This window comes from Neofelis nebulosa, chromosome 1, assembly GCF_028018385.1.
Source record: "Neofelis nebulosa isolate mNeoNeb1 chromosome 1, mNeoNeb1.pri, whole genome shotgun sequence".
Classification (NCBI taxonomy): Eukaryota; Metazoa; Chordata; class Mammalia; order Carnivora; family Felidae; genus Neofelis; species Neofelis nebulosa.
The window spans coordinates 238,134,670-238,147,866 of NC_080782.1; the positions used below are offsets into that span (position 1 = coordinate 238,134,670).

The following is a 13,197-nucleotide window of genomic DNA, read 5'->3' on the forward strand; positions in this document are numbered from 1 at the left end:
TCTCAACTCCAAAGGTACCTCTTTTCCTTTTCGGATGCTTAAAAAAAATAATTTAAAAACCAAGGAATGCAGCCTTATACAATCATTTACCTTGTAGTTTAGTTTATCTAGGGAACTGAGATTTAAATAACAATATGTGGCAGAGGGAAACTAAAGAAAAAGAAGCAAGGCACCATGTGTGGTCCCACAAACTACACAGAGCAGCTTCAGGAGGCATGCTGTGCATTGGGGCAATCCTGGAAAATACAAATGAGGGACTCAGGCCTATTTTTAGAGGAGACAAGCGATTCTTCTGGAATGCTTTCTTCCTGGGATCACGGAGTTGAGATTTAGAGTAAACCTAACTGCATCCCAGTCATTAGTGAAGCTTTAAAAATATATGGACACCTGCAAGTATCTTTTCAAATTAGTACTTTTGCTTTCTTTGGGTAAGTACCATTTGGGTAAATACCACAGTAAGTGCCATTATTGGACCACATGATAATTATATTTTTAATATTCTGAGTAACTGTCATACTGTTTTCCACGATGGGTGTACCAATTTGCATTTATACAGTACATGAAGGTTCCTTTTTCTCTACATTCTCGCCAACACTTGTTATTCCATGAGTTTTTTTCATTCAGCCATTTGCAGGTATAAATTGATATCTCATTGTGGTTTTGACTTGCATTTCCATGATGACTGGTGATGTTGAACATCTTTTCATGTGTCAGCCATCTGTATGTCTTTGGGAAAATGTCTATTCAGGCCCTCTGCCCATTTTTTTTTTTTTTTTAATTTACATCCAAATTAGTTAGCATATAGTGCAACAATGATTTCAGGAGTCGATTCCTTACCCATTTAGCCCATCCCCCCCTCCCTCAACCCCTCCAGTAACCCTCTGTTTGTTCTCCTTATTTAAGAGTCTCTTATGTTTTGTCCCCCTCCCTGTTTTTATATTATTTTTGCTTCCCTTCCCTTATGTTCATCTGTTTTGTCTCTTAAAGTCCTCATATGAGTGAAGTCATATCATTTTTGTCTTTCTCTAATTTCACTTAGCATAATACCCTCCAGTTCCATCCATGTAGTTGCAAATGGCAAGCTTTCATTCTTTTTGATTGCCGAGTAATACTCCATTGTCTAGATATCCCACATCTTCTTTATCCATTCACCCATCGATGGACATTTGGGCTCTTTCCATACTTTGGCTATTGTCGATAGTACTCTATAAAATGGGGGTGCATGTGTCCCTTCGTAACAGCACACCTGTATCCCAGCAATTGCTGGGTCGTAGGGTAGTTCTATTTTTAGTTTTTTGAGTTTTCCAGAGTGGCTGCACCAGCTTGCATGCCCATCCTCTGCCCATTTTTAAATCACATTATTTGTTTTCTTGGTATTGAGTTGAACTTACGCTCATAAAAAAACTTACTTGTTCTTTATATATTTTGCATATTAATCCCTATGCACCCATATATTTATTGCAGCATTATCTGCAATAGCCAAGGTATGGAAGCAACCCAAGTGTCCATCAGTAGACAAATGGGTAAAGAAGATGTGGTGTATATATAAGCAATGGACTATTACTCAACTATAAAAAGAATGAAATCTTGCCATTTGCAACAACATGGATGGACCCACAGGGTATAATGCTAAGTGAAATAAGTCAGTCAGAGAAAGACAAATCCCATATGATTTTATTCATATGTGCAATCTAAGAAACAAGTGAACAAAGGAAAAAAGAGTCCAAAAGTAGACTCTTAAATACAGAGAATGAACTGGTGGTTTCCAGATGAGAGGTGGGTAAGAGAATGGGTAAAATAGAGAAGCAAGAGTACACTTATCATAATGAGCACTGAATAGTGTTTAGAATTATTAGTCATTATATTGTACACTTGAAACTAATATAACACTATGCTAATTGTGCTTCAATTAAAAAAATATATAGATGCCTGGGAGAAACATGGGTCTTTTTTTTTTTTATATTAAATACAATTAAAACATTTTTTTAACTTTTATTCAATTTTGGGAAACAGAGACAGAGTATGAGTGGAGAAGTCATACACTTAACCCACTGAGCCACCCAGGCACCCATATATTAAATATAATTTATAATATAATTATAATATATAATTTATAATATGTATTATATATATTATAATTTTATAATATAATTATATAATTTATAATATAATTTATTGTCAAATTGGTTTCCATACAACACTCAGTGCTCATCCCAACAGGTGCCCTCCTCAGTGCCCAACACCCACTTTCCCCTGTATTGAGTCTTACTTCATGGCTCAGAATATGGTCTATCTGATAAATATTTCATCTTTACTTGGACAGAATGTTAAATGAGGTCAACTTCGTAGTGTTCAAACTTCTACATTCTTCTACATTAATTTTCTGTCTAATTACTCAGTTGGAGAGGAACTAAAATCTCCAACCCAAAGTATGGATTCATCTATATCCCCTGAAGTTCTATCAGGTTTGCTTCATGTATTTTGCAGTTCTGTTATTAGGTGTATAAATGTTTAGGATTGTTATATTGTCCTGATTGATCCCTTTTTCATTATGAAATTACCTTTATTATTTTCTTCTTTGATCTTGTCTATTTTGTCTGATAGTAATATGACAACTCCAGCTTTTTTTAGTGTTTTTATGATATATCTTTTCCATCCTTTTATTTTTATTTATTTATTTATTTATTTATTTATTTATTTATTTATTTATTTATTTGAGTCTTCTAGTGGGCAGTTTGTAGTCTTTGTTATCCAGTCTGATATTACGTCTCTATACTGCGTGTTTAAAGTATTTACATTTTCGTATGTTTATTGATGTGTTTTGGTTCAAATTTAACCATCTTTCTATACATTTTTTATTTTTCCTAATTATAATTTGTTTCCTTGTTTTCTCTTGTTCTGACTTCTTTTGGATTAATTTTTGTGAATTCCATTTCATCTCCTTGTTGGCTTCTTAGCTATAATTCTTTTCTTTAAAGAATTTGCTTTAGGGTTTATACCATGGATTGTTAAAGTTAGTGTAGTATGACTTCAAGTGATACACTAATTCACATACAGTATAAAAACCTTACTAGTACACTTCCATTTCTCTCCTTCTGACCTTTGGACTAATGTTGTCATACATGTTACTTTTACATATGTTAACAACCCCACACCATATTAATACTTGTGCTTGAACAATTATTTTTAAAAGTGACTTAAACAGTAAGAGAAACACTTAGATCTTTACCCATACTTTTGTTATTTCCAGTAATCTTCTACCCTTTGTGTGGATTCACATTAATATGTGTTCTAATTTCCTTCTGCCTGAAGAGCTTCCTTTAACATTCCTCGGAGTGCAAATCTGCTGGCAGTGAACTCTTAGTTTTTATGGAACTCAAAAAGTCTTCATTTGACCTTCATTTTTGAGAGTGATTTTCGGTTGGCATAAAATTCTAGGTTTGACAGTTTATTTCTTTCAGTAATTTCCATTGTCTTCTTACTTGCATTGTTTTGATGTGGAATTACTGTCATCCTCACTTTATACCTTTCATGTGTCTTTTTTCATCTGGATGCTTTGAAGATTTTTTTCCCCCCAGATTTGAGCAATTGGATTGTGGTGACTTGTTTCTTCATGGTTCCTGTGCTTGAGGTGCACTGAGGATTTGGATCTGTAGGTTTATACTAAGAAGATGAGGGGGCCCCTCGGGGCTCAGTCGGTTAGGTGTCTGACTCAGCTCAGGTCATGATCTCACGGTTCGTGAGTTCGAGCCCCGTGTCGGGCTTTGTGCTGCCAGCTCAGAGCCTGGAACCTGCTTCAGATTCTGTGTCTCCCTCTCTCTCTGCCCCTCCCCCGCTCATGCTTTCTGTCTCAACAATAAGTAAATGTTAAAAAAAAAAAAAAAAAAAAAGATCAGCAAACTATGGGCTATAGGCCAAATCTAGTCCGTTGCCTGATTTCATAAAATTTTATTGGGAAACAGCCATGACCATTCATTCACAAATTCATTATGATTATCGTAGAGGTACAACAGCAGAATTGAGTAGTTGTAATGGAGATCTTGTGGCCCCCAAAGAATAAAATACTTTTTTTCCATCTTGTCCTTTACAAAAAAAGTTTCTTGGTTTATAGTTTACATCAAATTTGGAAAATTTTCAGCCATTGTATTTTCAAATATTTTTTTCTGGCCTATCTTCTCTCCTTCTGTTGCTTCCAATTATACATATGTTAGATCACTTGAAGTTGTCCAAAACTTCATTGAACCTATACCTTTGTTTTATACATCCTTCTGTCTGTTAAATTTTGTTTTGTTTGGGTGTTTTGTTATCATTTTGTCTTCAATTACTTCTGCAATATCTATGCCATTAATTCTTTCTTCTGCAATGCTGAATCTGCATTACTGCCATCTAGTAAGTTTATTATCTCAAAATTTATAGTTTTTAATCTATTAAATTTCTATCTGGAAATTTTTTATATCTTCTACTTCCCTACTAAGCTTTTGAACATAAAGAATAAATACTGTTTCAAAAAAGGAAAAGAATAGAGTTATACTCTTTCAACATTCTTATCTGCAAATTTTAATATGTGTGTTGGTTGTAGGTTGGATTTAATTAATTTTTACTTCCTCATTTTGGGTAGTGTTTTTCTGCCTTTTTTTTTAATGCCTGATAATTCTGAATTGGATTTGTCCTACGTGATAGATATTTTTGTATAACCATGAATATATTTCTTCCCTTTACATTGATTGATTGATTGAAGTACAGTTGACACACAATGCTACATTAGTTTCAGGTGTAAAACAGTGATTCAAGAAGCCTATACATTATTCTACCTACATCTATTCTATACAAGTGTAGCTACCATCAGTCACCATACAACACTATTATAATACCATTAACTATATTCCCTGTGCTTTACCTTTTATCTCCATGACTTACTCATTCCACCCTGGAAGCCTCACCCCCCTCACCCATTTTTCCCATGCCTCCACTCTCCCATTCCTCTGGCAACTTCCAGTGTATTCTCTGTATCAATTTCTTACGGTTTTTGTTTGTTCATTTATTTTTTAGATCACACATATAAGTGAAATCATATGGTATTTGTCATCCTCTGCCTGATTTAGTTCACTTATCATAGTACCCTCTAGGCCCATCCATATTGTTGCAAATGGTGGGATCTCCTACTTTTTTACGGCTGAGCAGTATTCCATTGTATATACATACCACATCTTCTTTATCCCTTCATGTACAGATGGACACTTGGGTTGCTTCCATATCTTGGCTATTGCAAATAATGCTGCAGTAAATATAGTGGTGCATGTATCTGTATGAATTAGTGTTTTTGGTTTTCTTGGGTAAATACCCAGTAGTGGTATTACTAGATCATATGGCATTACTAGATGTAAATTTTTGAGAAAACTCCATACTGTTTTCTACTGTGGCTGCACCAGTTTGCATTGCTACCAATAGTGCACGAGGGTTCTTTTTTCTCCATCTCTTCACCAACACTTGTTATCTCTTGTCTTTTTGATTCTACCCATTCTGATAGGTGTAAGGTGGTCTCTCATTGTGGTTTTGATTTGCCTTTTTCTGATGATTAGTGATGTTGGCCATCTTTTCATGTGTCAGTTGGCCATCTGTAAGTCTTCTTTGGAAAAATGTCTATTTAAATTCTCTTCCCATTTTTAAATCAGATTATGTGTTTGTGTGTGTGTGTGTTGTACAAGTTTTTTTACAAATATATTTTGGAAATTTACTCCTTATTGGATGAATCATTTGCAAATATCTTCTCCCATTTAGTAAGATGCCTTTTTGTTTTCCTGATGGCTTCCTTTGCTGTGCACAAAAGTTTTTTATTTTGTATCACCATGACTATTCTTGAGTTTTGTTCTGGAATACTAGCACATTAACTGGAAACAATTTAGCCCTTTTGGATCTGCATTTTAATATTAGGAAGGACAGGAGTTGTGCTAAGTCCAAGGATAATTTTTCTCCACAGAGACAGAAACTTCTATGTATTCTGCCCAATGTTCCATGAATCTTGAGGTTTTCCAGTTTGGCACTAGTTGTGTTTTTAAACCAGTTTCTTACATTCTTTCCTAAAAACAGCTTTACTTCAGGAAATTTAGGTCACAGGACAGATATGTTTTTTTCCACGTATTTTTCTCCTCTAGTCCTTTATCTGTAAGTCTTCCTGGCAAACATAAAAATAACTGATACATTTAGAACTAAAAGAACAAAGATTTGTTTTTGCTGTTGTTCTACCATCTCCTAACCAATGTACTCTTGTTTGACCCTAGAGATTTTATATTATTAATATTTCCTTTAAGAAAATTGTATATGGTTTATTAAAATTTACTTTGACCAAAATCTGGGTGTCGATGTAAAGGTGCAGATTGTATTACATGAAAGAAATTATATTTACAACACTACAATTTAAGGATTGAAAAATATTTTTATTTCTTTTACAAATTACTACTTCTGGTTCTTTTTCACTGGATAATTTAGGTTTTTATACTTTTTATAACAAATATTCTATATTTGAATCCTACACATTTATATTTAATGAGTTTTCAAATAATATCCTTTAATTTCATAGTCATTTCTTTTAGAAGTAGAAGAAATGGAATTTTTCCATATCTAGGAAAACATTTTGGCTTTATGACTGTGTTTCAAACTGCAAGTATATTTCCTAATGTCACATATTTTTAGATTTAGACCAACATACTATCATAACTTTCTTGCTTTGTTTTCTTTTAGGTATTTTGGTTTCAATGCATAAATGCTTTGGTCCATTCCTTCATTCTCTTCTGGTTGCCCATGAAAATGCTGGAGCATGGTAAAGGCTTCATTGTTTCATATATTCAACAAAGAGCATGTTTTTCTCACTGGGGCCAGTATTTCTGTGTGTGTGTGTGTGTGTGTGTGTGTGTGCGCGCACGCGTGTGTGTTTGTTTCCAAAGAAAGACCTGAAGGCAACAAAAAGGGAATTTTAAAATATGTATAAAATTACAGTCTAGCTGACACTTAACAGTTGATCTTTAGAAAGCATTTTCTTTGTGTCTGACATAAGTAAATTGAGAATTAGTGCTTTTATTGTTCGTTTTTAAGAAATATTTGAGTTGGCAGGTCTGATAGAAAGCATAATCATTCTAATGAATCATAGGTGCCTTCCATTAGTAAGTTTGAAATTTATGTCTATTTTCTTATTTCACTTCCCAAACTTCATGCTACAATTTGGACTATACCACAAGTTTAATACGCTTTATTATTAGACCAAGTCTCCTTTTCCTGATATACGATTTTCCAAATAACATTATATATGAAGTTTTTCTACAGACTAACGTGGGTCCAATACATCTAAATGTAGGAGATATATTTATGAAGTGTGCTATTGTTGTGTAATGGGTTCACAGCCACAAAGTAAGGTGTGAAATATAATTATTTTTCTTTAACCATATTTAATTTTCATTGGGTGTTACTAGAAATATATCCTTTATCTTGGACATATTTTTTAAATATTGAGTTTGAGTTGTATGTGTTATTTGTTGGTATTTAAAAGAAAGGATCTGCCATTAATATAGCTAAAGGCCTTCACTGTAAAAACAATGGACAAAAGTTTCAAATGGTAACAAATATAGCAAAATCACAAGTTTACAAAAAGTTCCTTTTAGGATGGAGTTGTGAGGAGCTCCTTGGACCTGCCTCCCACCCAGATAAGCAAAACTGGTCAAAATTATGAAAACGTGACTCTGCACCTTCTCTGGATAGTGTCCTAAAGACAAACGAAGAAACATTTATTCAAGCAAACCTACTACTCAGTAAGAACATTGAGAGTCTATGGCATTGTAGCCATGACCTACTCCTTCCCTATCTTAATCACAACCTAGCTTGATGGAAGCTCCACTACAGCCAAGTGTGGCCAAGAGGCTAGGAATACTAGTATTCTCAATGATCACTCAATGTTACAATATCTCACAGGAGAGCCAGGCCACCGGCATTTCTTATCCCCTGCCCCTAACTTTGAGTTGAAGAGGCCAAATTCCTGATGAGTGTGGCCAAGAGGTTAGAGCTCTCCTTTTCCAATCAACCTATGTCCATAGGACAAAGTCTCTACAACAGGCACAATAGGCTAAGAATACCGGATCCATGATCACTCTCACCACAGCTTGCTTGTAGGGAAGAGAATCTCCAAGAGATTGCTGGGAAGGCAAGCCAAGAAGACCAGTGACGACAACCTCACTACCACCAAAGGTAGTGGCAATAAGGTTTTACCTATGGTAACGGGTGGCACATAAGAAAAGACAGCCCCAAAACTCTTTCCAAAGGAAGTGACTGTTTGAAACATACTGGGGGAAGAGTTCAAGTCTAGGGATGTTCTCAAAGATAATAATTCTTCTTAATTGAGACCAACAAGCTAAACCATAGGCCTGGTTCAGAAAGAACCAGGTACAGAAACAGATAAAAATAGCCCTCCTGAGGTGAGAACAAACCTCAAAGACCTGTCTCAAAATTATCCCAGCCTGAATTTAATCAGATCAGACTGCTGTACAATTAATGCCCTAGAACACTGTCAAAAACAATAGAATATCCCGTGGGTAATTAGTGGAGCCTAACAACTGGTGTCATACCAAGTGAGTCAGGTAGCTTAATGGAAAAATCAGGGAAAAGGAGTGTCAATACAGACCAGATAAAGCCAAGGTGACTGTGTGCCTGCTCAGGGCTGCACCTTCCAAGGAGCAATACCAAGGTTTCATACTACAGGGGAAATAGACTTCAACTAAAATAGCCAGCCAAATCACAGAACAAATAAACATCAAAACAAATATAAGCCTTGAAGACAGGGGAGGGAAACTAGTACCCAGAGTAGCTACAGTGTATTATGTAAGATGTCTAGCTTTCAGCAACACCAAAAAGTACAAGACATGCAAAGAGACAGGGCAGCATGACCCATATACCCAGTAACAAGTAGGCAACAGAAACTTCCTGTGAGAGGGCCTACATGTCAGAGTTACAAAGAGTTCAAATTAGCCAATACAAACATGTTGAAAGAACCATAAGAAATCCTTAAAGGTATGAGGGTATGAAGGCACATCAAACAGATTATCAAAAAGAACCAATTATAAATTGGTATGAAGGCACATCAAACAGATTATCAAAAAGAACCAATTATAAAAAAGAACCAAATGAAACTTCTGGAGCTGAAAAGTTTTAATAACCAAAATGAAAAATTCATTAGAGGGGCTCAACAGTAAATGTGAACTGGAAGAAGAAAGAATTATGAAACTTGATGCTACATTAATGGAAAGTATGCAATTTGAAAACCAGAGAGAAAAACAGAATGAAGGAAAATGAACACAGACTCAGAAATATGAGAAGCCTTTAAACACACCAATATAGGCAAATGGGGTATAAGAACCAGAGGAGAAAAGGAATGAAGTAGTAAAACTCTTCAAGGAAATGATAGCTAAAGAGCTTCAAATTAGCTGAACAACATTAATTTGTACATCCACGGGGCTCAGTGAACTTTAAGTGAGATAAATGCAAAGAGATCCATACCCAGACACATGTAGCAAAAATGTTGGAAGCCAAAAACAACAGGAAAATATTGAAAGCAGAGAAATAAAAGTGGCTCATGGACAAGGGAGCTCCAGTTAAGATGTACAGATGACTTCTCATCACACACACACAAAAATGGAGGTCAGAAGGCAGTGCTGAAAGAAAAAAACCTGTCAACCAAGAATCTTATGCCTAACAAAATAATTTTTCAAAAATGAAGGCAAAACAGAGACATTCTCATATAAACAGAAAAATGACAGGATTTGTTACTGTAATACATGCTTTTCAAGAAATACTAAAGGAGGTTCTTCAGATTAAAAATAAGTAAACCCAGTTCACAAAGAGCATTGATAAAGGAAATTATGTGATCATATAAGACAGTGTAAATGCATTATTCCGTCTTCTGTCTTTTCATAAATGATTTTAAAATAAACTTCATAAAATAGTATAGGTGCAAAATCTTTATCAAAATATCAACATACTAAATCTAGAAATATATATAAGGTTACACACAAAAACACCAAATGGGATTTATCTCAGGAATGCAAGGTTGGTTTAACACACAAAAATAATGTCATTCATCATAAAAATAAAGGACAAAAATTACACGATTGTCTCAATAAATTCAGAAAAAGCATTTGACATAAGTCAATACATCTTCATGATAAAAACATTCACTAAAGTAGGAATAGAATTGATCTTTCTGAATCTGATAAAAGACATCTACAAAACTCCCACAGTTAACATGTTTAATGGTGAAAGACTGAATGCTTTCCCCTAAAATCAAGAATGAGGGGCACCTGGGTGGCTTGGTGGGTTAAGCGTCTGACTCTTGATTTCAGCTCAGGTCACGATCTCAGTTTGTGAGATTGAGCCCAGCATCACGCTCCACGCTGAGAATACAGAGCATGCTTCATATTCTTTCTCTCCCACTCTCTCTGCCCCTCCCCCGCTCATTCTCCCTCTCCCTCTCGCACGCATCTCGCACGCATGCTCTCTCTCTCTCTCTCGCTCTGAAAAATAAATAACTATGCTTAAAAAAAGAGAAAAAATTATCATTTACAGTACTTCTATTCATCATTGTTCTGGTAATACTAGGCAGTATAGTTGGGCAAGAAAATGCAATAAAAATCATCCAGTGTAGAAAGGAAAGAGTAAAATGATCTCTATTTGTATATGACATGACTTTATATATATATATATATATATATATATGTGTGTGTGTGTGTGTGTGTGTATATATATATATAAAATTAAATACTATTAAAATTAAAATACTATTAAAGATAAATTAAGGTTTAGGGTACAAGATTAACACACAAAGATTCAATTTTATTTCTAGACAACAGCAATAAGAAAACAGAAAGTGACACTAAGAAAACAATTCTATTTACCATTGCATAAAAATGAAGAAAACACTTAGAAATAAATTTAACAAAAGTTCAAAATTTATACCTTGAAAATTATAAAACATTGTTGAAAGAAATTAAAGAAGACTTAAATGGACATAAAGTCATCCAACATTTGTGGATTGAAAGATGTAATACTGTTTAGCTCACAACACCTCCCAAATCAATAAATGAATTCAATAAAGTGGCAGGATACAAAATTAATACAAAGAAATCTGTTGCATTTCTTTTTACTTTTTCTTTTTTTGGGGGGGGACAGGAAGAAGAAGGGAAGAGGGAGAGGGAGAGAAAATCTTAAGCAGCCTCCATGCACAATATGGAGCCTAATGCAGGGCTTGATCTTATGACCATGAGATCATGACCCGAGCCAAAGTCTAGAATTGGTCACTTAACCAACTCAGCCACCTAGGTGCCCTGTGGAAGTCTATTGCATTTCTATATCCTGCTAATGAAATAGAAATTTAAGAAAAAAAAAACATTTAAAATTACACAAAAAAGAATAAAATACCTAGAAATAAATTTAATCAAGATGTAAAAGACTTTATACTCCAAAAACTATAAGACACTGGTGAAAGAAACTGAATTGACACAAACAAATGGAAAGATATATCATGCTTGTGGTCGGAAAAATTAATATTGTTAAACTGTCCATAATACCCAAAACAATTTAAAGATTCAGTGTGATTCCTATCAAAATACCAATAGCATTTTTCACACAACTAGAACAAATAGTCCTATAACTTGTACGGAACCACAAAAAATCCTGAAGAGCCACAGCACTTTTGAAAAAGAACAAATCTGGAGGTATGTATTACAATTCCAGATTCAAGATACACCACACAGCTACAGTAATCAAAACAATATGGCACTGACATAAAAACTGACACATGAATCAACAGAATAGAGACTCCAGAAATAAACCCAAGCCTATACAGTCAATCTACAACAAAGGAGGCAAGAATATACAATGGGGAAAGACAGTCTCTTCAATAATTGGTGTTGGCCATTCACAAAAATAAACTCAAAATGGATAAAGGACCTGAATGTGAGACAGGAAACCATCAAAACCTTAGAGGAGAAAGCAGGAAAAGACCTCTCTGACCTCAGCCATAGCAACCTCCTACTCGACACATCCCCAAAGGCAAGGGAATTAAAAGCAAAAGTGAATTACTGGGACCTTATGAAGATAAAAAGCTTTTGCACAGGAAAAGGAAACAACCAACAAAACTAAAAGGCAACCAACAGAATGGGAAAAGATATTTGCAAATGACATATCAGACAAAGGGCTAGTATCCAAAATCTATAAAGAGCTCACCAAACTCCACACCCAAAAAACAAATAACCCAGTGAAGAAATGGGCAGAAAACATGAATAGACACTTCTCTAAAGAAGACATCCGGATGGCCAACAGGCACATGAAAAGATGTTCAACGTCGCTCCTCATCAGGGAAATACAAATCAAAACCACACTCAGATATCACCTCACGCCAGTCAAGAGTGGCCAAAATGAACAAATCAGGAGACTATAGATGCTGGAGAGGATGTGGAGAAACGGGAACCCTCTTGCACTGTCGGTGGGAATGCAAATTGGTGCAGCCGCTCTGGAAAGCGGTGTGGAGGTTCCTCAGAAAATTAAAAATAGACCTACCCTATGACCCAGAAATAGCACTGCTAGGAATTCACCCAAGGGATACAGGAGTGCTGATGCTTAGGGGCACTTGTACCCCAATGTTTATAGCAGCACTCTCAACAATAGCCAGATTATGGAAAGAGCCTAAATGTCCATCAACGGATGAATGGATAAAGAAATTGTGGTTTATATACACAATGGAATACTACGTGGCAATGAGAAAGAATGAAATCTGGCCTTTTGTAGCAACGTGGATGGAACTGGAGAGTGTGATGCTAAGTGAAATAAGCCATACAGAGAAAGACAGACACCATATGGTTTCACTCTTATGTGGATCCTGAGAAACTTAACAGAAACCCATGGGGGAGGGGAAGGAAAAAAAAAAAAGAGGTTAGAGTGGGAGAGAGCCAAAGCATAAGAGACTGTTAAAAACTGAGAACAAACTGAGGGTGGATGGGGGGTGGGAGGGAGGGGAGGGTGGGCGATGGGTATTGAGGAGGGCACCTTTTGGGATGAGCACTGGGTGTTGTATGGAAACCAATTTGACAATAAATTTCATAAAAAAAAATAAAAATAAAAACCATTAAAAATCAAAAAAAAATTGGTGTTGGGAAAACTGGA

General features: G+C 35.3%; 1 protein-coding gene across 6 annotated transcripts in view; it reads left to right on the plus strand.

Moving 5' to 3' along the window:
- Window positions 1–13,197, plus strand: part of LOC131488074 (phospholipid-transporting ATPase IB-like) — a 212,987-nt gene that overhangs the window by 146,749 nt on the left and 53,041 nt on the right. For all 6 annotated transcript variants that reach the window (XM_058689430.1, XM_058689457.1, XM_058689465.1 and 3 more), the window contains one exon: window positions 6,739–6,817. In XM_058689430.1, coding sequence (XP_058545413.1) covers window positions 6,739–6,817 — 79 coding nt within the window. The remainder of the gene's footprint in view (window positions 1–6,738; window positions 6,818–13,197) is intronic.